Source organism: Ursus arctos, unplaced genomic scaffold (genome assembly GCF_023065955.2).
Source record: "Ursus arctos isolate Adak ecotype North America unplaced genomic scaffold, UrsArc2.0 scaffold_15, whole genome shotgun sequence".
Lineage (NCBI taxonomy): Eukaryota > Metazoa > Chordata > Mammalia > Carnivora > Ursidae > Ursus > Ursus arctos.
Window position 1 is genome coordinate 27,491,686 of NW_026622819.1, and position 24,770 is coordinate 27,516,455.

General features: G+C 45.3%; 2 protein-coding genes across 7 annotated transcripts in view; one reads left to right on the top strand and one right to left on the bottom strand.

Annotated features, from left to right (window-relative positions):
* Positions 1-2,956, bottom strand: part of LMBRD2 (LMBR1 domain containing 2) — a 46,159-nt gene extending 43,203 nt beyond the window's left edge. For 2 of the 6 annotated variants that reach the window (XM_048224245.2, XM_044387032.3), the window contains exon 1: positions 2,684-2,880. The gene's annotated coding sequence lies outside the window, so the exon portion shown is untranslated. Of the gene's footprint in view, positions 1-2,525 lie in introns of all 6 variants that reach the window. The other 4 variants (XM_026506803.4, XM_026506801.4, XM_026506804.4 and 1 more) reach the window with 4 other exon arrangements.
* Positions 2,954-24,770, top strand: part of SKP2 (S-phase kinase associated protein 2) — a 31,270-nt gene continuing 9,453 nt past the window's right edge. The window contains exons 1-7 of the mRNA XM_026506819.4: positions 2,954-3,240; positions 3,718-3,989; positions 14,116-14,227; positions 16,529-16,672; positions 18,184-18,318; positions 19,849-19,947; positions 21,122-21,252. Coding sequence (XP_026362604.2) covers positions 3,197-3,240; positions 3,718-3,989; positions 14,116-14,227; positions 16,529-16,672; positions 18,184-18,318; positions 19,849-19,947; positions 21,122-21,252 — 937 coding nt within the window. The 5' untranslated portion in view covers positions 2,954-3,196. The remainder of the gene's footprint in view (positions 3,241-3,717; positions 3,990-14,115; positions 14,228-16,528; positions 16,673-18,183; positions 18,319-19,848; positions 19,948-21,121; positions 21,253-24,770) is intronic.

Genomic DNA, 24,770 nt, shown 5'->3' on the forward strand with positions numbered 1-24,770 from the left:
TATCAAGATAGAATGCTAGAAAAGTCATGTTTAATATAGAATTAATACAGTGAAGTCTTTTCACCTTCCAAGTAAGATTGCTGTATTACTTAACAGTAATATTTGACTCTAATCTACATGGGGAAGGTAGAAAAGAAAACATAGAGCAAATTAGAATAAAGAAAGAACCCTTCTGTTCTTGCTCCAATCTGTCCATCACAGACAGCATTAAACTACAGAGATCTAAAGATCTATTTTAAAAATAATGGAGGGAAAGGATCCTTTTAAAATTTGATTGGCAGAAAGAAACTTCTTGCTATATAATCAATCGTTCTTGGTCTTTTGTTCCCCTAAGCTAAATAACATTAAAAAAACCTAAAGAAATCTTTAAGATTTATTTCATGCTCCGATGGAACTAAGAAAAAAAGCACATCACTCTTCTATTTAAATACAATCTCTTTTGTTGTATTTGATTTTCAAAAAGAACGCTAATATACTACTGAATATATACATAGCTTACAGTGAAATGTAGTTTCCAGTCCTTTTTGGCCCTTCCTGTGCCCTCATAATATTGACCATCTTGTCTATTTTACAATAAACATCTTCCCAATTTACAAAGTCACTTTGTATTCTATCTCAAGCTTCCAAAGAGTACTAACACTCTAGTGTCATTTGCAGAGATTTAAAAAAATTGTAATTTGTTCTAGATACTGATCTAGTAATTCTTGTTTTAGAAATTTAGTTACACCTCTCACTAAAATGGGACATGGGTGTGCTGAGCAAGATTAAATAAATAAAATTAACCAGGAAAAAAATAATCCATATCAGTAGCAATCACAATGTAATTCTTGGAAGAAACCAGACTGCAGTATCTATGTAGCTGATAATCTCATCTTTTCAATAGACACAATTCCTTATATCAAACAGACTCCCATGTACCAATTTAAGCTTTTATTTACTATATAAAGAGAACAGCCATGATTAGAATAATGCAGAAAAAAAAAAGATTCCTATTGCAGCAAGCTACAGTATTTTTGTTACCAGGGCAGTTAGTAAAATATCTATTCTGGAATTTGAAGACTGATTTTCAAAGTTGACAGGCTTTCTTTGAAGTCCTATAGAGGACCTCCTGTCCACGAATTCAGCTATTTCAAGTATTCTCAGAACTAAAAATGTTCCCTGGCTCCTAGGAAACCACCTGCTAAACCTACTACCAGAATATTTCTCATCTTTAAATTTAAAATAATCCCATTAGATATTCCTATCTATAAGATCTACGTTATATATCAAAACTTTGTTTATTCTCATGGTGGCGTTTTAAAGTATTTTTTCCTTGTTTCTTTCTCCTCCAGTAGTGTATACATTCCCTCTGTCTTACTGACTTTCTCGAAAGAGACTATAACTTTTTTTATATAAAATTATGTTTTCTAATGAGTCGCAATTTTAAAGGGAAGGATGTAGATTTCAAACGAAGGCAACTGTTTTCTCCTAGCCAAAGTAACATAAAGGTAACTTTATGTAAAAAATCAGAATATTGCCATTTAACAATATTTTCCATAACATCAGTTTAATGAATTGTGAACATTCAGCCTAGTATTTTCACCTAGTTTAAATCAACTTGGGAACATTTCCCTTCTTTACACCAATTTCACTTATTTTCAAGAGAAAAACTAAAGATTCGTGAACACCTTAATCAAGAAGTGGTCACTTTTCAAGCTCAGCACCAAGCCTGAAACAAGTACATACCCGGGCAAGAGAGGTTTAATTCCAGCATAAAGAGAATCATTTTTTAATGGTATGTCATACTACTTTTGAAGGTATGTCATACTGCATACTGAAGAAATACTCTAATATTTTTGTGATGACGCGGGTCTGCTTACTTCTGAACTTTATAAATCCTCTCCATTTTTATGAGGGTTGGAATTTACTCCCCTTCTCTATTCCACTGTTTTCCAGGGGTCACAGTTATGGTTCAGTGTGCACAATGGATTTCGCATGGTCATCCTACCTTAGAATATGGCACACTCCCTCCTCTAACCGCCTCCAAACTCTTGGCCCAGATAGGCTAAAGGCAGCTCGCTTTTAGACGGCGACGCAACCAGACGTGGCCGGCTGAACGCAAGCAACAGAACGGCTTCGCTGACGGCCCCTAGCGTTGCGCTATAAAGCCCTTTGCAAATATATAGTCACCTTATTTGTTCCCGGGCTAGCATTTATGAAATTCGTCAAGGCTGCAAGGGGATGCGCAGCTTTCCCACCGCGCACAGGAACCAGTGTATTCTCCCGCTCCCCTAAAATTAAACCACCGCCTCTCGTTCGAACTGCGCTTTAGTTTACAAAACGCTTTCACAAGCGTTATCTGACTAGACCCTCACGCCAAGCCTGTTGTCGAGATAAGACTCGAAGCCGTCGTGCCTATTTTACTGCTGAAGAAGGGATCCTGTGCACAAGACCCAGTGCTAAGGGTCACTCTCTCCCCGATGGAGGAAGCAGCTTCCCGGCGGACGGGAGAGCAAGTGTGACGCCCGCGGCCCCCATCCTCTCACCTGGCCGGCGGACCCTGTTACCGCCTCCTATCAGTGGCCGGGAACTTAGGCCCGCGGTGGCGGCTGCTCGGGGTCTCCGAGGTCCTCTCGATCTCCTCCTGCGCTCGGCCTCAGACCCCAGCCCCCAAAGTGCTTCAGGCTCTCCCCATCTGTCTCACCGTCCGATCTTGCCAGACAGCGTCTGGAAGGACCGTGAAACTCCGCGTCCTCCCCAATCGCCCAGGATCTGGGACGTAGGGTCCGAGACGACGGCGGTGACGATCACTTAAAGGCCTGCAGGCTCTGGGGTAAGGAAAATCCGTCCCCAGTCAAGCGGCTGACATTTCCCCAGCCAGCCCGAGCACCGCCCACTTCCGCTTCCCCGCCCACCCCGTGGGTAGCCCAGCCCCGCAGCCGCGGGGGGTTGTGGGTATCTCGAAGGCGGGTAAAGTAGCAAGGAAGGAAGTGGCGGAGAGCGTCCTGAACTACGAGGCAGAGCAAAAACTACGGTTCCCGGCAGGCAGCGGGGTCGCAGACGGCAGCGGCGGCGGAGAGCGAGAAGAGCCCTGCGCGCGCGGCGAGGATGGAACGTTGCTAGAGTTCGCGGGTCTTGTTGCTGGGGGTCGGACCTGCACGCCGTGAGCAGCCGCGCGCCAAAGCGGGAATCCCGGAGGCGGGCAGTTCTACAATTAATGCACGCATTTAAAACTCCAGAACCTGTGGACGCCATGCACAGGTAACCCGACTGCAAAAGGGGCAAAGAGTGAATGAACCGTCTCAATTCTTCTAGGCCGCGCATACTGCTACTTGCTAATATTGTTACAAAGGCTGGAAAGTAAATAGTTGCTTAGCTCCTTCTTTGGGAAAGCGTGGATGGCTGGGTGGTTTAGTGCGGTGATCAGCGTGCGTTTTATTTGCCTTCCCTTATTGAACTTTCCTGCTGTTTTCCATCGCTCTGCCCTCCCGCTTGTCTGTTCCCTCCGCTTTAAGACATTCTTGAGGCCTTCTCCGTGGTCGTAAATCAAAAAGCCTTTTTGATTTTCGGTTATTTTCTCTTTCCTTCTTAGAAACTCGGCGCCGGCACTTAAAAGCGATTCTGTGAGACACTGAAAGTTCTCTGCATTGCATAACTTGCAGTTTCATTTAGGCCTATCTTTGAATTATTTACGGGCGTGTTTTTGAAAGAAACAGGGGCTGTTGTGCATTTTTGCAGGAAACACCTCCAGGAGATTCCCGACCAGAGTAGCAACGTTACCACCAGCTTCACGTGGGGATGGGATTCTAGCAAGACTTCTGAACTGTTGTCAGGCATGGGGGTCTCCGCCCTGGAGAAGGAGGAGGTGGACAGTGAGAATATCCCCCAGGAACTGCTCTCAAACCTGGCCCACCCTCAGAGCCCTCCCCGAAAACGGCTGAAAAGCAAGGGGAGTGACAAGGACTTTGTGATAGTACGCAGACCTAAGCTAAATCGAGACAACTTTCCAGGTAAGGCATGAGGATAAAACTGCCGGTCACATAAGAGGTGGATTGAAGTATTTTATTGGTAATCTTTGTTTAGCGATCTTTAGGATGGCACGCTTTTAAAATTGCCTACTTCTGAAGTCGTCTTTCAAAGAAATGGGACAGCTGGTCACTGAAATCTACAGGAATCTTGGTAGCTATATATTTTCAGGTGCACAATTGACTTTTAACCCATGTGAAAATTTAACCCAGGAGAAGACATTCCTGCCTCTTTTCTTTGAAGGGAATCTGCATGTTCAAAGGCCAGCTCAGTACCACTGATAAATGGGGATATAAGCAGTAATCTTGTAGGATTTTTTGTTTGTTTATATTCGGCTGCTCTATAGCCTTGATTGAGTTTGTTGCCATAATTGCTTTAATTATTTGTCAAAGGACTGCTAAAGTGAATGTTAAACTAAGTGTAGGGACTTATATCCCCAGGGACCTCCCAAGTGGGATTTTTCTGGTATTCTCTGTCTCCATTACTGCCGGCATTATCTGTTCAATCATCCAACCAGAAACCTGAGGGTCAGTCCCTTCCCACCATCCTCCAGCATCCAACCAATCATTGAATCTTTCCCTCTTGTCTCCTAGATGTTTTTCAGACTCTCATTATCTTTTGCCGGAATATTGGAATGGACTCATAATTCCAGTCTTATCCTCCACAGATCCACCCCCAGAGCTAGAGCCGACTGACTGAAATGTAGAACTCACCATATCATTTCCCTCTTTGATAGCTCCCCATCCCCAGGCTTCTCAAACAGGTCAATGAGGGCCTCTCAGAGTGAATCAGAACCCCAAGAGTACAAAAAGCCATAGGGTAAACACAGTGCAATGACTTGGGGTTATCAGTTTTTATTGCCAGTAAGTCATTTAAAACAATCCCGCAAATATTTGCTGAGCACATGCTGTGTGGGGGGGCTTTGTTTTAGGTGTTGGGGATAAGGCAGTGAACAAAACCTAAACATTCCTGCCCTCATGAAATTTCTGTTAGAGAGAGAGGATGCAATAAACATAATAAACATGGTATGTAGTATGTTAGAAGGTGATAAATACTGTGGCCAAAATCAAATATAGAACAAGCCAGGAGGGATTGGAAGTGCTAGGGTGGGAAGATGGATTGCAACTTTAAATAGGGTATTGAGGGAAGACCTCATGTAGACACGAGCTTTTTAAGCAAAGGCATAAAGGAAGTGTGAGGAATGTGCCATGCAAATATCTTGGAGCAGAGGGCTCCAAGCAGAGGACAGTCAATGTAAAAACCCTGGGGCAGAAGCATGTCATTTTTGCTTAAGGAAGAAGGAAGCCACATGGGGAATGAGCAAAGGGGAGAGTAGTGGGAGATAGAGCTAGAGGTGGTATTGAACAGAGTTGTGATGTAATCTTTTAAAAGGACACACTGATGTGTTGGGATTAAACTGTAGGGGGGTCAATTGTAGAAGCTTAGGGATTTGTTAAGAGCTGTGGGAGTGGCGATAAGTGCGCCCAGATTCTGGATGGATTCTGACGTTAGAGTTGACATAATTAGGAGGCTACTGAAACAGTCTGTAGAGGAGGTGATTAGAGCCTAAACAGGAATTGGGTGGGTGAAAGGGGAGAAGAAGAGACAGATTAAAGAAATAAAGATGAAGTCTTGCAGAGCCATGGTAAATAAGTATTTTCCTGAGTTCTCCCATCTGGCTTTCTTTAAAGAAGGGTTGGTTGCTTTGCTTTATTTAAAAAAAAAAAAAAAAAGTCTGTTGTTTTTGGGTGTCGACCCTTTCATTAGGAAAGAGAACCTACAGTTATGTTCTTGAAATCTATATTAGGGGAAGGGGTGAATTAATTAGGCAGTAAGGGATTGTGGTGAAGTCAGATCTGACTTTACATCCTAATTCTGCTGTTTACCAGCCTTGGGAAGTTATTTGCACTCTCTGTGCCTTTGTTTCTTTGTGAAATGGAATAATAATACCCACTTCAGAGGTTGGTGTGAAGAGAAAGTGAAAGAGTGCACATAAAGCTCTTAGCGTGCTGTGTGCACGCAACGTGCAGTAAGTAACCCCAGTTAATTAGGCATTTGGGAAGCCACTTCACTTTTTCTTTTGTCCTTAATCCTGTTAGTCTGAACTTGTTAGTGTAGAATTTTTTTTCTCAAAATTTAATGTTAATGTTATTTTTAATGTCTCGAGTGCAGCGCTAGCAATTTGGTGGTTGACCAACCAAATGTGGTGAAAGACACTTTCTGCTAAGATGAGCTGATGTTGATTAATTTGTCCAGTGCCGATTGCTTTTAAACGTTGACCATGATGCCTCTCTGTCCTTCCACAGTCATACCCAGAGAGAGATGTATAAATAAAAAGGTCATTTTTTTAAGCAAGGCACTACGGAAGATGAAGGGATGGTTGCTGGCTTGTAGGAAATTCCAAGTCAAGTCGAGGAGAAAAGACCATACGCTCTGAGAGACTCTCACAGCAAAAGATGGCGGCTAAAACACTAGCATCCGATGAGCAGTTCAGGTAGTTAGTGCTCTAGGAGGCCAGAGGCAGGCACCGCTTCGCAGAGAGGGAAGCTAATAGTATACATCGTATGCATGTGAAATTACACACAATATTGGTTGATTGGCGTGGAGTGTGAGAGATAGACTCACTGATGCAGGGTGAGGGACAGCTGGTGTAGAAGATTCCCAGTGGGCCTTCAGGAGCCTGGGCCTCCAGTTTATCCGGATCATCATTCCAGGGAGTTTCGTCTGCAGTTGTCAAGACAGGTGGCTAACAGCTCTGCCAGGATTAGGGTAGAAGAGGCCACACCTGCTTTATGTGGCAATCTGATGACCGTGGCCCTGGGCTGTGAGTTTTTCCTGGTTCTTCGCTCAGCAGTCTCCCTGCAGGCCCCATGCCACACTCACACGTATCTGGCGACTAATTCCTCCTCGTTGTTTTATTTGGAAAGATAAAACTGCGTGGCAAACCCGTATGAGGACAGGTCTGTGTGGCCCTCTGCGTGAGTGTATGGAAGGAGTTGGAAGTAAGTGGCCCAGTTAAGAAGTTAATAGGCACAAAAAGGACAACTTTATTCGTGGTCATTAAATGCCTGTCTTGGTCCCTTTTCTCCCCTCCCCCCAAACAAGAGGGCCATGAAAACACTGTTGAACTAATTTGCTGATTAGCTTTAACGTGGCTGTTAAACTGCTTGACATTCCAGACCCTGCAGTGGTTCTCAGAGTGGCGACTCTGAAGTTTCGTGTCTGCTGATACCCCCAAAGGAACTTGTTCAAAGTGCAAAATTCCTGAGATTCTGATCCAAGAAGTCCTGTCTTGAGCCTGGAAATCTGCTTTTTGATGTCCCCAGGCAAAAATTTTTCCTCCGATTTTTTTTTTTAACCAGTAATAAATATATTTTACGTTGCAATCCTGGGTGTGTGCCTGAAACAGAAATTTCACAAAACTATATTTCCCCTTACTAAGATATTTCCTATTCTGTTCCATTCCATTCTTTCCAAACAGTGCTGCTCAAACTAAATTGATTTCATGACTCACCAATGAATCTTAGCCCGCAGCTCCCAAAGCTTAACTCTGTAAGAGCCATATTTATGGGGCCCTTTGAGGCATCTTTCCTTTGGCCTGTAGCTTCCTTTCATTTATTAATTCAGCAAGTATTTATTGAGCATTCTAGAGATTAGGAATACAGCAGTGACCATAACAGATAAAAGACCTGGCTCTCAGATCTCATATGGGGCATGTATATTATACCTTATTCTCTAAATCTCAATTTCCATGGTTTCTCCACTGCTGTTCCCACATTTCAGGGTTGAGCAAGTCTCTTACAGAAAGAGAGGGTTGGACTGAAGGGGTCGTTGAGGACCCTATTTTTGTTTTGCTGTGTTTTGCCCACTTAGCCAAAACAAAAACCAAAAGTGCCAAGTTCATATGGTCTAGCGTTTTTATGATTTATGGGCAGAGAAAGGAAAACTCATCCCAGCATGGCAGCACGTGTGTGGTTTCCCAGAAAGGAAGCATAGGTTGTTAATACTTCAAACATGCTAGCACAAGCAAACATAAAGTGAGCCCCTGCCCTTAAACATAAAAAAAAAAAAAAAAGCAAAAACCCCAGTAAGTGTGAGCACCAGTGCCTGCGTATTTTTCAAGTATAATTTGTTTATCCATGTTTAAGGAGAGGAGCGGTTTTAAGAGTCAAAGATTTGTTTATGATTAAGATTTGGCATTTTAACTTGAATCTGAATGTAGGTGATATTCCAAGAAATAAATAAGCCCAGTAAGATGAGTAACCTAACTCGAGGTCTCATGCATAGAAAACTCTTCCCTAAGCAGCTCTCCCCAGAGGATTTGAGGCATGGGCAGCAGGGAGGTTACAGACGTGGACAGCTGGGTTTGCACGTGAGGGAGAAGTAGAAATGAGCATGGCCAAGGATGATGATCAACAAGTTTGTGAATCTGGCCAGTGTTCATCCCATTCGTGGCTCTGAAGTATGTTTAACTGCCTTCATGTAGTTGAAGACCAGCTGCTGTGGGCTTGAATAATTGTTTCCTTTACTGCGTGGGGCTGGTGTGCAGCCTTGGGGGGTTTAGAAGAGGCAAGTGGAAGAAAGACCTGCTCTGGACTCCTCCATCCGCTCGTGCAAACAGACCAGACAGCAGAGTCGTCAGGAATCCAGGAAACAGATGGTTGATGTTTTGAGAATTCAATATGGCAAGTAAAATTAGATTAAGCATATCACAGGCCTGGATCCCAGCCACTGGAGCTGGAGGACAGACTTCTGCTCCATCTGCTTGGACAGCAGCCAGTCTCAGGCTTCAGCACTCCAGCCAGGGGCCCTGCAGTCAGTGTCCTCCGGTCAGACTGAGGGAGCCCTGGGCACTTGCCTGCCAGCTGAGGCTGTGTATTTTCTCGGCCGTTGTTCCTTCCCTTTGGAAGTCCACTTGATAGCTCTCAGCATCTTTGTTTTTACTCCCTCTTCCTGCCAGCCCCTCCTCGCCCTGATTGAGTTCTTTTTCCATAGCAAGTCAGGTATAATTTCTAACCTTCCCTAGTCTTGTAGAACATCAAGAACTCAGGACAGGGGAGAGTGGAGAATGTTAGAGCATTCTGTGGTCGAAAGGGCATCATTTGGAGTGGGACATAGGGTTGAATCCCCACCCTGCCCCTTGTTGTGTGACCTTGTCCCTTTTGTCACAGTTGCATCTTCTTCTGAAGTCCCTCCCCCCATCTCAGAGACAACGCATGTACTGACCCGGGGACATTACCTTTGTACGCTGGCGTTTGCGCTCCACCCTCCTCGTCTGGACCCCAGCGGTGCTGTGTCATTCCTTCGCAGGTACAGCGCCCTCCGCTACCTGGCCAGCCTCCAGACATCCACCTCTTGGGTCTGCACCTGCACCGCAGGGCGTGGGCTTCTGGCGTGCTCAGAGCAGCCCCCGCTTTGCCTCCTGGCTCTGCCGCCTAATAGTTGGTATCGCCTTGGCGAGGTTATTTAACTCTGCCGAGACCAGTTTCCTCGTGGGTAAAAGGACATACACTAAATACACGGGGTTGCCGCGTTTAGAGTCCGTGTGTGTGAATAAATGCTTGAGGCGTTTTTAGGGCTTCAGTAAATGGCAGTTTTTAAATGTTTGGTTATGTATTTGTTGATTAGTTTGTCTCCAGGTGAGGCTGTTGGGCAGGGACTGGGGCTTACTCCCAGCTCCCAGCACTGGTGCATTTATTAGGCACCCAGGAATGCTTGTTGAAGTGAGCCGTAGGCTCATTTTACAGATGAGGAGACTAACTGGTCTTAAGAGGCAGCGGCAGCAGTCTTGCCTGACTCTAGAATAAAGCTGGCATTCTTCTTTTGGGCGTCAGTCATTCCTTTGTGAAATATCAGCTGAGCACTGTGATATTCATTGCCAGGCCCTCTCCTAGGTACTGGGTGTGTAGTAGTTACTTGGTTAGCAAAGGTTAACCAGTCACACAAATACAAAATTAGCACGTTGGCAAATATCATGAAGGGAAAGTAAAAGGTATAATGCATCTAGCAAAGATTTATTGGTTGCCTGTTGGGGGAGGGGGGTATAGTGCTGTGTGCTGGGTATGCCAGTCTGGGCCTGGGGGCTGCGGTGGTGTCCTGGGAATGCTCCTCTGAGAGGGTGACATTTAAGCTGAGCTCTGAAGGATGAATGGGTAGGAGTTGGACAGAGGATGCAAGGCCCTCCTCCTTCTAGCATTCTTGTGGTGGTGTCTTCGGTGCCTGGCTTCAGTGTCCTCTGCAAACCTCTGCCTTCCTTGCTGTGACTCAGTTTCCTTCTAGCCTTTTCATTGGCTCATATTGTTCCAGTTGTTTCTAATTTCTTATGTGTCCCAATAAAATAAGCACTATGTTCATTAATTTATGTCTCCCACCCCACCCTTCACAACAAGTCTCCCTAATTTCCTTTCCCACCGTCTTTAGTGGATGTGTGGCGCCCCGTCCATAGCCCCTTGGAGCTCAGCACTCCTTTATATGCCAAGGCTTTCTCCTACATGCAGATGTGCCTTCTTGACACCTCTCTGGGCAGGCCTATGGGGAGGTAACATGCCTTCCCCGCTCCCTGAATCCCCCACCCAGGGACTGACAGGCCTTGTTGGATTAATACCCCAGCCGACTTGAACTCCACTTGGCTGTGGCCATAACCTGCTCATTAACACACCCCGAACCGGCTTCCTTCCCTTCCATATCTCTTCACTTTCCAGTGCTCCCTGGGGTTACTTACCAAATCAACTACTTGAATTCAGGTCCTCCGGATCTGCTTCTGGGGATCCCAAACTTAGAATGCTGTTTGGGGCTCTTGGTAAATCACACCATGGAGCCCTTGTCCAAACCCTATTAAAACCTGGTGTGTTTCCAAGCAGCTGAAAATTCTAAGCAACATTGGAAAGAAAAGGTCCTCACAGAAGGCAAAGGCGTGGATTTAATGGAGCAGGAGAGAGAGTCAAGAAGGAGAAAGGAAGTTTGACTCTGCTGCTTGATCTCATCCCCTACACTATTTAGTCTTCACAAGGAATGATTTTGCAGAATAAATTCCTTTATTCCCATTCCTGCAGATGAGGAGACCAAGCCCGAGGGATTAAGTAACTTGCCCAAGCATCACAGACTTGGGCACTACAGGTGCATTCCCTTTCGAAGCCGTGCTGCTTCCCGAAGTTCTCACGCTCGGGGAGGCCAAGCACCTGGTGTCCCGATGGGCCGACGGGTCATAGTGCAGCCTCAACATTCTAGATGCAGAATAACTAAGTGTGTCATCTTTTGCCAAATCAACTGCTAGAATCGGATCTGCACGGGCAAGAGGCAGCAGAGGTCAGGGAGTTAAGAATTAATGGAAGGAAATTTTAAGAAAAGCCTGTCTATCAACTTTGTTGCAATTTGGGAGGCAGAGTAGGAGCCCTGTTTGAGAAACTCCGTCCTCTGTCCATGCTGAGCTTGGAGGAGCCTTGTGGGGGTGACGGAGGGCTGCCGCCGCACTGAAAAGCTGCAGGGTCCTCTCCAGCTGCCTGCCCAGGTCGTGGTCCAGGGTCAGCAGGCATGATCTACCTTCATCTGTTTACCCCTAGTTTCAGGGCTGCAGTGATACATTTTGTCCTCTCGAGCGGTGGGGGTGCGTAGGCATTCATTGAGCAACTACATAGCTCCTCATTTTTCAATAGAGGCCACTTCCTCCAGGAAGGCTTCCCTGATCACTGCTCTACCACCACACACTGCACAGCACAGCACCGTGAACCCTGTTGCAGCCCATTATGATGCTTGACTGAAATTTCCCGTTTGTGTCTCAGACTCTGAGCCGGCCATCCTTTATTCGTCTTTGTAGAACAGACACCTGCATATGCTACGTGTTCCGTAAATGTATGTGTGGACAAATGTATCAGACATTGTGCTAGTTCCTAGAAATACAAAGATTGTTTTTTTTAAAAAATCATTTTTTTCTTCTCAAGAACTCAGGGCCCGGCAGGGGCTAAACAGGTGAGTAAGTAAATAATAAAATTGTGGTTAAAAAAAAAGTGACTTGTTCTTGGTGATGTCATGGGAAGCCTTCCATAGGCATCTGGGCTTTAATAGCAACTTGATTTTAAATGAATAGCAGTCGGGGGCGGCACAGTGTGTACAGGGCTATTGAGATGTGGCACAGAACGACTCATTCTAAGAATTACAAGTAGGTCCAAATGGCTGGAACATACTTCTGCATAATGAACCTAGAAAAATGAGCGGGGCCCTGACATGAAAGCTTTGAATTTCAGGCTACATATTTAGGGGGCACCACTGAAAGTTTCTAATTGAGGGAAGAGCATGATTGTTTTAGAAAGATTGCCCAAGAGTACCACCCAGAGGCAGCAAATGCTACGGTTATCACCCTCCTCAAGGCTGTTCTCCGTCGAGTTTTCCACAGAGCCTGGCACAGTGCACCTGTGCAGCGAATACTGACACCTTTTAGATGGGGAGGGACGGTGGGTTCGTACTCAGGGTTTTCCAGAGATGCTGAACAAGTAGGAGACGTAGGGAGATTCATTATAAGGAATTGGCCCACACAGTTATGGAAGCTGAAAAGTCCCAAGGTTTGCAGTCCACAGGCCTGGGAACCAGGAGAGCAGATAGTTAAGTTCTAGTCCGGCTCAAAGGCAGGGAGAAAGCCCGTTCTCCCTTCCATCAGCGTTTTGTTCTCATCAGCCTTGGATTGGATGAGACCCACTCGCATTGGGGAAGGGAATCTGCATTTCTCAGTCGATGGACTCAAATGTTCATCTTACGTGGGTACCCCTCACGGACACACCCAGAATAGTGTTGAACTAAACCTCTGGGCACCCCTTGACCCAGTCAAGTTGACTGGGTTGGTTGAAGCATCCCGGAGGGGAGAGGATAGCACTAGGCTTGGTGTACAGGAGTGATTGGGGCGGAGGGAGCCTGGGAACTCCAAGCACTCGGCCGCTTTGGTGCATGCTCATTTCCTTCTTGACCATCGTCCTGTTGTCCTGATCTTGTTGGTTATTCTGTATGTTCATACATAAGAATTCTATTTAGAAACTGCTTTTATAAGACAAAACTGATCTTAATGTATCTACCTTTTTTCCCCTCCAGTTTTTTATTTTTAACAGCAGCCCAAGCAGTCCTTTTAGAACTTTCTATGCTCAGAACCCTCTAGTGGTTCCTGCATGACCTGGCCCCTCTCACTTCTCTACCTCATCCTTTATCACCCCCTTCCTTGCTCTTCTTCCACACTGGCCTAGCTGTTCCTCAAAACAGACATGCTGTTCCCTGAATCTAGAACACACCCTGGGTACTCACAGGGCTGCTCCCTCACTTTGTTCAAGCCTTTGCTCGGTGAGCACTGTCTCCGTAAGGCCTTCCTTGACTGCTTTGTTGAGATTTTTGAACACTGGCCACTGTACTTCCTATCCTCTCCTTTACCCTGCTTAATTTTTCTGCATAGCAATAATCCAATTTTTACATATCATGTAATTTACTTGTTTTTTTATGTGTGATTATTTCCTCCCACCAGAATGTAAGCTTCATTTCCTGCTCTCTCCCCAACACCGAAAATGCTTCCTGTTACCCTGGAAAATGCTTCCTGTTACCCTGTTACCGTAGTAAGTGGAGAGGTGCATGAAAGCGCCCTCTGGGTATTACACTTATAGGCAAATTGACTTCTGAGTGCTTTCTGTAAGTCTGAAAGGAGGAGGAAACTTCATTTGCCTTTTAGATAAGGTCACTACTCAATAAATCCACCACCAAATCCACTTCTGAGAGAAACAAGGCATTTCTTAGCGACCACAGTCATCATACCTTAGACGTTGTATGCTGTCTGAGGGGCTGGGGACTTGGTCTGTACCACGATTAACATGGTCCTTGCCTAAGGTTCGCCATCAGGAGCTGAAGGCAGAAACAATACTGGTTTTGTCTTTTCTGCTTTGCTGAGAAAGTGTAGTGCTTACTGCTGGGTACAGGGACCATGAGTGAAGAGAAAAACCATTGTGGAATGAGTAATTCGATTTGTGTTAAATTCCCCTTTTAAGTTCTATATTGTGTATCCTTAACGAGCATGAAAAGACTCAGTAGACTTGATTGGGTAAAAGAATGGTGATGAGAAAACACATTTTTTTCCCTCCCTTAAAGGTGTTTCATGGGACTCACTTCCAGATGAGCTGCTCTTAGGAATCTTTTCCTGTCTGTGCCTCCCTGAACTCCTGAAGGTCTCTAGTGTTTGTAAGAGGTGGTATCACCTAGCGTAAGTATTTTTCACCCCTCTTGGTATACGCGTGGGAGAAGGGGAGGGTTATTTATTCGTTTGGGCCTAGTGAAACCAAAAACTAAGGAAAATGTAGTAGCACAAACGCATTTTTATTAATAATTAGCGTCTCCCTTTCACAGTGGAAGGGAGGCGTCTCCTGGAGGTGTAAACTTACCCACCTCAGAAAACTTCTTTCTGTATTCATGCTGCCTCTGCACCAGGCGACGCACTAGGAGAGAAGGAGGCTATGGGGGGCTGCATGAAGGCCTGGCCACTCCCCACACTGGGGGGGCCGGGCAGTGAGTGCAGTGGGAGAGCAGTATTAGACCTCATTGTGAACCCCGTCTCTGCCACTCAACACTCTGTGACCTGGGGACGTACTTGACACTTGTGAGCCTCAGTCCCCCCCATATATACAATGGAGAGCAGAGTACGTTCCAGACAGGGCGGTGGTGAGGATGAAACCTGAAGATTGGCTCGTGGAAGCGTGCGGCACGTGGCCGCCAGTAGGCACTGATGTCTTTGTCGGTTTGGGGGCACACCTGCGGGTTTGCACCGTGAGCTGCACGTGGAAAGTCTCGGTGCGCTGGAAGCAGTAACAGGCCAGAAGGGGTGGGGTGGGGGGGAGGCTTTGTTTCTGAGTTGGAACTTTTTTCCACTTGTCATCTTCAGCCAAACACTAGCCATCCTTTGCGCTTGGAGGCCATTTGTGTCTCGTCTCCCTGCACGTATCCAGGGCTCTCACTGAGATGGCAAGAGCCCCTTCCCCTCCATTCAGGGCTGCGTGGGCAGTAAGACACCGCAGGCAGTTCCAGGAGTGGGCTCCAGGCTTAGAAGACCCCAGGGGGTCAGGGGGCGCACCCGGAATGCTGCAGCGAGTGGTGGTGGAGTTGCACTGATCCCTCTCCAAGTGACCCCCTAGTGGTTTTCTTTTTCAGCCAGCTATCCTTCATGCAGAGTCTATTAATCCCCACCTCAGTTGTCCTACAAGTAGGAGCCGGCATCTATGAAGCACTGCCTTCTTGGTAACAGAGGTCACGTAACACCCTGACAATTGCTTTACACAGAATTATTTTAGAGCCCAACCAGTGGTCTGCTTATTTTAAGCCGTATTAAAAAATACAATTCTAGTAGGCATTTAAAATGTTCCCTTCTGTGCTTGATCTTGTGTTTTCTTCTTTTTGTTCAGTTGAATTAATCTGTGGCTGTTAAAGCTCCCTCATTGTACTGTTCAGTACATTTTGGTACTTCATTTTTGCTTTAGAACCACTATCCAAAATCTAAGTAATATTTTTCCTTTCACATTAGTTCATACATATACATACATTTCTGTGCACGCATATACGGTTTTTTTTAAGCGTAAAGGGTATTGTAAAACACCTTAACTCCTTTGTACGGTTCCTTATTCCTAGTAGATATTTGATAGTCATATCTCTTTAATAAAGTGCAGTTGAGCCTTAAACAGCATTTTAGGGGGCTAGGGGGCCTGACCCCCTCCCCCCCGCCCAGTCAAAAATCCGCATAGGACTTTTAACTCCCCCAGAAACTTCACTAGTAGATTACTGTTGACTGGAAGCCTTACCCATAGCATGAACAGTCAATTAACACATACTTGTAAGTTACATGTATTATATATTCTTATTTTTACAATAAAGGAAACTAAAGGGAAGAAAATGGTATTAAGAAAATCATAAGGAAGAAAAAATACACTTACAGTACTGGAAGAAATCTGCATATAAGTGAAGCTGCTCAGTTCAAGCCCGTCTGCAAAGATCAGCTGAAGCACTAACTTGCCTGCTTTTGTATTTCCATGTTACTTAGGGTCATTGTGGGAACTCGTGGGTGCTTTACAAAAACAGCAAGTGGGATCACTGAGGCCCTTCTGAACCTACCTGCCTATTCAGTAATCAGTTAAATGATTGGAGCAATCATTTTTAAAATTACCAGATTGTATTGAACACTAAAATTTTATTCTGTGGTTTCGGATCATTACATTGGTAATAATAGCATTGAACCATCTGAAGGAAATACATACAAATGTGTGTGTGTGTGTGTGTGTGTGTGTGTGTGTGTGTGTGTAGCTGAAGGTGGAAGCTTATCCGTGATATGAGCAAGAAATATTCAATTGTGTCTTAAAAAATACCATAGCTAGTTGTATCGTCAGCTCAAAACCAGAGCTTCCTTTAGAATCTGCTTCAAGGCGATTTAGGGGCCAAAGCTTCCTTGTTGAGTAGCAGTGGTGGGGCCCTCCAGTATCCAGTGCCCCCAACTTACTAAGGAACCCCCCCCCTTTTCCAGGTTTGACGAGTCTCTGTGGCAGACGTTAGACCTCACAGGTAGAAACCTGCACCCAGATGTGATTGGTCGGTTGCTGTCTCGAGGGGTGGTTGCCTTCCGCTGCCCACGATCATTTATGGATCAACCATTGGTTGAACATTTCAGGTAAAGAAAGAAAAATCCCCAGAAGAGGCTGTAAGTCTTAAGGTGGAAACAGATCAAAACCCTTTTTTATTTTCTTTTCTGTAGCCAGCCTTACGGCCTGTGACAAGTCTGTGCAGTTGAGTGCAAGTTGCATATTTTGCTGTGTGGCCTTTGTGTTGAAACATGGCGCAGCTTTCAGTGACGCCATTCCCCTTGAAGTTGGGGTTACTATTAGGCTCTGCCAGGGGTCAAGGATGCACATTTTGCTTCTCAAGTGGGGTCCCCGGAGGCTGGGCATCGTGCGTCCCAGGAGGCAGGAGCCACGCACTCACCGGCAGACGCAGGGCAGCCTAGCTCTTCCCACACTGCCCGTTTCTGATAAAAACAAGGTGTGAGGAGTCTTCTCAGATGTTATAATTCTGGGTATCCAGTCCTATGGTGGACAAATTTCCAACCTGAGCAAGAATGCCCTCTTTTTGTTCGTTTTGTGGAAGATTTTGAGAAACTACTTCTCTGTTACTGATAGTTTTGCCATATGGTTTAGAGCCATCTGAAACTTGAGTGGAATAACTAGATACTGAACAGAAAGATAAGCTAAAGATAGCAGAGTTAAGGACAAAACCTACATCCCGACTCTGGTACTTTCCCCTTCCCTCCATGGTCACATGGCAGCACCCGTCTTCCCCTGGTGATTATCCTTCTCCCATGGCTGTTCCTTCCGGGTCCCCTGCATGTGTGCGCTTTCCCCTCCTACTTCGGACTCTGTCCCTGGTCGCCATCTCTTGATTCTCATACTGTCCTTGGATATGCTGTCTTACACACCCACAGTCGTGCTGGAACTTTCAGATCCTTTTCTCTAGTTCAGCCCTTTCTTTCAAACAGACTTCTAGGCCCAGTTACCTAGAAGCTTCCACACCTGCGTTTCCTCCAGGTATCTCCATATTAGCCGTTGATACCACTGTCTTTTCTGTTTTAGTAATTTACTCACCTTTGCCAGGAAGATTCATAGGCGTAATCGCCTTGTCACCCACATTCAGCTCATTCTCATGATGCCCACTAATTAATTTCCTAAGTGGGACTCTGTCGGCAGCACCATCTTGACTTGGCAGAAATCCTCCTGAATTTTATTTATTTTTAAAGATTTTATTTATTTATTTGAGAGAGAGAGCAAATGCACATGAGAAAGCATGGGGGGAGGGGCGGAGGGAGAGGGGGAAGCAGACTCGCTGCTGAGCAGGGAGCCCAATGAGGACCTCGATCCCAGGACTCTGGGATCATGACCTGAGGCAAAGGCTAACTCTTAATCGACTGAGCCACCCACGCGCCCCCTGAAATCCCCCTGAGCTTTAAAATGAATGAGGGAAGGGAGTTATCTAGTAGCGATTTAAGACAGAAACTCTAACTACTGCTTGTGTATTTAGGGTCATGTTTGTGATTGGCTGCTCATCTGGGGAGGAGATGGGGTTGGATTTGATGTGGAGATACTTGGGTGAGCCGCCTTCACGGAGCCTCTCTTTTCCCTCTGTGTTTAGCCCTTTCCGTGTGCAGCACATGGATCTGTCCAACTCCGTAATCGAGGTGTCTACCCTCCATGGCATTCTGTCGCAGTGCTCCAAGTTGCAGAATCTCAGCCTGGAAGGCCTACAGCTGTCAGATCCCATTGTCAAGTGAGTGGCTGTCAGGAGCATGTGACAAAGGCAGTTGTTTTTATGTGCGTTACCTTTGTTTCCTGAATATAATCGGGGTGCCCTTCTGTCCATAGCCAGATGGACTCAGAAAATATCCGTGGGGTGCCCCAGCTTCTGCAGTACTTTGCAGGACTCATCCAGGCAGCCCGAGTTTGCATGCTAGCTCTGTGCCAGGCCTCATGCCAGGTTCTAGACACACAAGGATGATGCACACAGGCACGGTCCCTGCCTCATTCGTGGGAGAGGCACATAATTACAGTGCGGTGTGTGGGTTACATGCATCGGTGAATATGTGGCATCACACAGAGAGACCTAATTATATTGAGGGAGGGCAGCCTTCGTAGAGGAAGTGACTCTTACGCAGGGTATTGAAGGTACTCAGGTTGCAGATGTGCACGTGATGAGGTGAAGGAGCCGACCAGGTAGAGCTGCCTGTGTGCTCTGAACTCCGCAGCAGGTGGGAACTGCTAGCGCGCCGGGTGCAGTGGGGGGGGGGGGGGGGTGCCAGCACGGGAGGAGCAGCTCGTCGTGGCCCCTGCCATGCTGTAGGAAGCCCGGACTCCGTGGTGGGCTCCGAAGAGGGAAGCGTGCTCTGAGAATGGAAGGAACATGTCCGAGTTGAAATTTAGAAAGATAATTTGCTGGACACCTTGGAGTATTAACCAGATGTGGAAAAAACTAGACTAGCTAAGATGCTGTTGTGTTCATTCAGGTGAGAAATGATGAAACCTGATGTGAAAAAACACCATCATCATATAATAAGTACCAGTGTTTATTGAGCACTTACTGTGTGCCAGATACGAAGTTCTTCAAGGGTAATCTCATTAATTCTCACAGCAACCCATGCCCATGACATAAGTTCTGATTGTTCCCTTTTTACAGATATGGAAACCGAGGCACAGAGAGGCTGAATAACTTGTCCAAGGTCACACAGTTCGTAGGAGGCAGAACCAAATTTGAACTTGGCAATGGAGTATGATTCCAGAACTCTCGCTCTTAATCATGGAGTTCCACTAACACAGGCATTTGGGAATGTAGAGAGGGCAAATTTGAGAGATGTTTAATTGCAAGAACCTGTAGACTCAACAAGCAGAAGTGTGCCTACAAGCTCATTCTAATTATGGGTGAAATAGAAATAATGTCTATTCAAGCACTGGTTTTTGTTTTGTTTTGGTTTTGTTTTTTTAATTTAGAAACTACATCGCTTGGTGTTTCTTGTGTGCTTACTTTGTGCCAGGCATTGTGCTGAGCCTTTATCATATTATATAATTTAATCTTAGCAGCTGTACCAAGAAGGTACTGATTCTGCCATTTCACAGATGAGTCAACTGAGGCAAAGCATCCTGGTTAGTGTCCTACAGAGAGGGAGACATGAACTGAAACTCACTTCTGGCTCAAAGGCCTGCGTGCTTAACTACTGACTTCTCTAGCCTGCTTTCCTCAGAATGCTTATTAATTGAGTAACAGTGTCTCATTGGTTATTCCTCTGACATTTTTCTCTTTTTCCAGTAATCTTGCGCAAAACTCAAATTTAGTGCGACTGAATCTTTCTGGGTGCTCTGGATTCTCCGAATCTGCCCTGAAGACCTTGCTGAGCGGCTGTTCCAGGTAGGAAAGGTTTGAGACTTGATTATAGAACTGTTTTTGCAAATATACAATTATCCCCCACACGAGCGAGGAATTGGATCTATCCCTTGAGCTGTTCCTGGCTCTGAGCTCTTGATGCTACGTACCAGCATCCTTCACGCTCTAACCTTTCTGTTCAAACGAGGAGCCAAATTGGTTAGGTTTGAAGAGGATACTTGTGTAGTAGTCCCCCCCCTTTTTTTTTACTATTAAAATAAGGAAAATTTAGTAATGTGTTTATCAATAGTATGGTTGAAATTAATCTGTTCATACCTGACTATACAGTCAGGCTTTTTCCCTGTAGTGTCTGTACCTAACTAATGCAGATATAATAAATTTGGGTGACTCCATTAAAAACATCCTTATCTCATGTAATAATGTCAGCATATAAATAAGGCTACAGATACAGATGTTACTAAGTAAGAGGAGGACGTGGCTCACAGAATACTGTGTGTGTGTGTGTGTGTGTCCTTTTTAATATCCCTTGATCTTTCTGCTATGGCATTGTACCTGTGTCTCTTTAATGATTGCTGAAAGTAGATTGCCTTTGGATAAGAAGTGTTATCCGTGAGGTAAAAATAAATGACCCTACATTTATTCAGCAATGTCAGGAATGGGGTATGTGGCTTAATCATTGGATATTGTCTTTGAATTTATTTGCTCAGTCATTAGAAGTCAGATAAGATGAAGAGACCTTTTGCAACATTTATGTCTCTTTATTGGGTATAGTCCATCAAATTTTTAAAGCCTCTCGAGTGATTGTTCAGTCTCTGTGGTTGTTTGCTGACAGCCTGGGTGGTTGAGAGAAAAAAGAGGCTAGAACTGCGCCATCTAGTTCTTCAATGAGGGTTGAGTCACCAGGAGGAGGAGAGAGTGTTCCCTCCATTTCCAGAAGGGGGCATCACTCACTAATACTTGGGCTCAGATCGCCTGGCAACTTTCTGGGGGCACACCAGGGCAGGGGAGTGTGTCAGGAGGGGAGAGGGCAGTTTCAGGTGAGCAGAGGGAGCTGCTTCGAGAAGCAGAGTTTCTACACATGAAATGGTTAAGGAATCTGTGGCTTTGTGTTTTCTTTGGCAGCTTTGAGTCCGTGCTACCGAGAGCCCGTTCCTGTGTCCTGGTTTCATGCTTTCCTTCTTTCTCCTCTGGTGTGCAGATTGGATGAGCTGAACCTGTCCTGGTGCTATGACTTCACCGAGAAGCACGTGCAGGTGGCTGTCGCGCATGTGTCCGAGACAATCACCCAGCTGAACCTCAGCGGCTATCGAAAGAACCTGCAGAGATCAGGTAGGCCCCTCCCTTCTCGGCAACCACAGCAGTAGTGAGTGTGATTTCCTGAAGAGCTCCCAAGTGCTGTCCTGCATCGTTGGTCGCCTTTAATGCGGCGCCCCTGTTCTCAGTCCCATTTTTCAGATGAGGTGACAGCTGATGAGAAAGGATAGGTAAAGACAAACAGCGGGTGGGTAGCATCGAGACTGGAATCCAGCATCTCGAAGTGGAAACCTTTATACTTGAAACCAGTTTGTTTTTAAGCAGAACTTGTTTAATCCGCTACATTAGTAGGAGAGACCTGCAAGAGAAACTAGATGAATGCTGTGTTTGGTCCGTATGAAGCGGTGGTTCTCAACCAGGGGCAGTGTACCCACAGGGGGACATTTGGGGAGGTCTGGAGACATTTCTGCTGGCTGCAGCTGCGGGCGTGGTCCTGGCCACTAGTGGGCAGAAGCCGGGACTTCTGGTAAAGGAGTGCCCAGGACAGCAGAGTAGCACAGAAGGATAATCTGATCTGAAATGTCAGTAGTGCCACGGTTGAAAACTCGTTATAAACTCTGTTTACAAGCTCATATTTACAGCTCTTCTTAATTCGATCTAAGAGGACCGTGAAGTTGTTTAGTTGAACGTAGGCATTTGAAGTGAGGGGCAATGTGTGCACGTTAACAGACTTTATAAGCTTCAGCGTTCACTTATGCTTTGTTTATTTTGTCATTTTATTTTTTTAAAGATTTTTTAAAAATTTATTTGAGAGAGAGAGAGAGCACAAGCAGGAGGCAGAGGGAGAAGCAGACTCCCTGCTGAGCAGGGAGCCCGACGCGGCACTCGATCCCAGGATGCTGGGATCATGACCTGAGCTGAAGGCAGACGCCTAACTGGCTGAGCTACCCAGGAGCCTCCAGTTATGCTTTAATTGTCTAATTAATCTGATGACAGTATTATATATTCATTCTCAAAAATATATAAAATATGGAAAAACCACCAAGAAAAATAAATCATCAGTAATCTCACTAAGCTCTTGCTGGGCTTTTTCCTGCATAAAAGTGTTTTTTAAAGTGGGACGTAGTGCGTGAAATACTTTGTAGTATGCTTCTGCCCCCCACCCCCAGATAATCCCATTTTTAGGAGCTACACCACATCATTTGCATTGACTATGTGGTATTCTGTCACTTAGATCTGAAATCGCAGCCACCAAAAACAAATGAAATCTTGCCATTTGCAGTGATGTGAATGGAACTGGAGGGTATTATGCTAAAGCAAAATAAGTCAATCAGAGAAAGACAATTATATGATCTCACTGATACGTGGAATTTAAGAAACAACACAGAGGATCATAGGGGAAGAGAGGAAAAAATGAAACAAGACGAAACCATAGAAGGAGACAAACTATAAGAGACTTGTAATCAAAGGAAACAAACTGAGGGTTGCTGGAGGGGAGGTGGGTAGGGAGATGGGGTAACTGGGTGATGGGCACTGGGGAGGGTATGTATTGTAATGAGCACTGGGTATTATATAATACTAATGAATTACCTGTACCCCTAAAACAAATAATACATTATATGTTGATTAATTGAATTTAAATTAAAAAAAGGAAAAAAAATATCAGGAGGTAACAGAAGAGATTATGCATATAGAAGTTATTTAAAATGGAAAAAAAAAAGAATCTCAAGCAGACTCCACACTGAACAGGGAGTCCAACATGGGGTTCCATCTCAAGACCCCGCGATCATGACCTGAGCCAAAACCAAGAGTCGGACATTTAACTGACTGCACCACCCAGGCGCCCCTAAATTTTTTAAAGTATTAAACAGTTTGAGGAATTTAACTAAATAAAAATATAATTAAGTAATTAAAAAAAAACAAATAGATATGGAATAATTTGTATCAATTCAATAATAATTTCTTCACTTGATCTCCTTGTAATGGACTTTTAGAATCTTTCCAGTTTTTTCCTTTTATAAACAACCTTGTCATGGACAGAGACAAATCTTGGTGTGCATTTCTAAGGGTGGATTCTTAAAAGTGGGATTGCTGAGTCAAGGATTAGGCTCTGTTCTTAAGCTTTGGGTTGTTCTTGCCAAATTGCCTTCCAAAGATTTTAAACTCCCCCCAGCAAGCAGCGTCTTCACGTTGAATCCCACCACCAGTTCTTCCCTATTCATCCCCAAGCCAAGAAAAGGCAGTGCCTCATTGACATTTCCTTATCTGAATTTCCCGTTTTATTGAGAGTTTTTCTGAATGAAACAAGGTTCTAGGGTGCGAGGTGGAGAAACTGCTGTAGGCAAGCTGCTGTTAATCTGTCCAAGTTTGGCTTTAAACGCTTCTCTTTGTTCCTCCAGAAAAGAATAGAGAGCTTGTTTACCAAACTCTGGCAAGAATAATAGGTAATAAAATCTTGCTTGTTAGACACATTCAGGGCAAGGTCAAAGATCCGTAATTTAAGTTGAAGTGTGTGTGCTCTGAGTTACGCAGTGGGAATCAGATGTTTCAATGTCTTTAACAGTGGTCCCCACTACACTATTTAGAAGATAATATGAATGCCCTTTTAGCTCCTAGACTGGTACTGGTCCGCCTGGGGTCAAGTTCCTGCTCTGCCGTTCCCTGGGTAGTCTTGAGCAAGTTGCTAAACTTCCCTGTTCCTCAGTTTCCTCGTCAGTAAAACGGAGATAATAGTGGAAGCCATCTCTTAGAGTCGTGGTAAGAAGGAAGTGGGTTAATCCCATGATGCGCGTTAACCCTAGTGAGCGTGCCGTGATCGTCGCTGTTCTTTTTGCCACCCCCGTGGGGCAGTAGGGAAGCACTGACCAGGGTCTTGGATTTGACCTTGATTTCTCTAGATGAAATCACCTCTCTCCTTAAAATAACAGGTTAGATTTGGGGTTTAAGATGCCTTCTGGCTCAGGTGGCTCTCCAGCTCGAGGCGAAATGAAGGGGACAGTGTGTAGAGGGAATCTTAGTAGTGACTGCTGTTTACTAACCCTTTCCGCTGAGGGACACCGGGGCTTAAATGAGGGCTGGACACTAGCCAGTTCTACCCCCCGAGGTTTTGTTCTTTCTTAGGTGGCATCAAAATCGGATTGGATCTAATTGGGGCTTTGGGGGCTGGCTGGTGGGCTGGCTCCGTGATGGGTCGCTCAAGATTGTCCTGTGCACTTCTTCATTTTTTAGTCACTCATTAAACCAATGTTTATTGAGCACCTATGATGCGCAAAGCCCTGTTCCCGACTTGGGAGCTGTGGCCTTGAGCAAAACCGATGAAGTCACTGCTGTGCAGTGTACGTTCTGGCAGGGGAGCCAGACAACCCACAAATAACTAAATGTGATGAGAGGAGGTAAAAGCAGGAAGGAAAAATGGAGCGGAGTGACCAGGCAGAGTATTGGCCAGAGGGGGGCTGTTTTCAGATGGAAGGGCCAAAGAGAGGGCCTCTCCCTGGAAGTGACACCTGAGCAGAGGCCTGATTGAGTGAAGGCATGAGCTGTATAGATAAGTGAGGAAAGAACATTCTGGAACTGGGACCAGCAAGTGCAGAGGC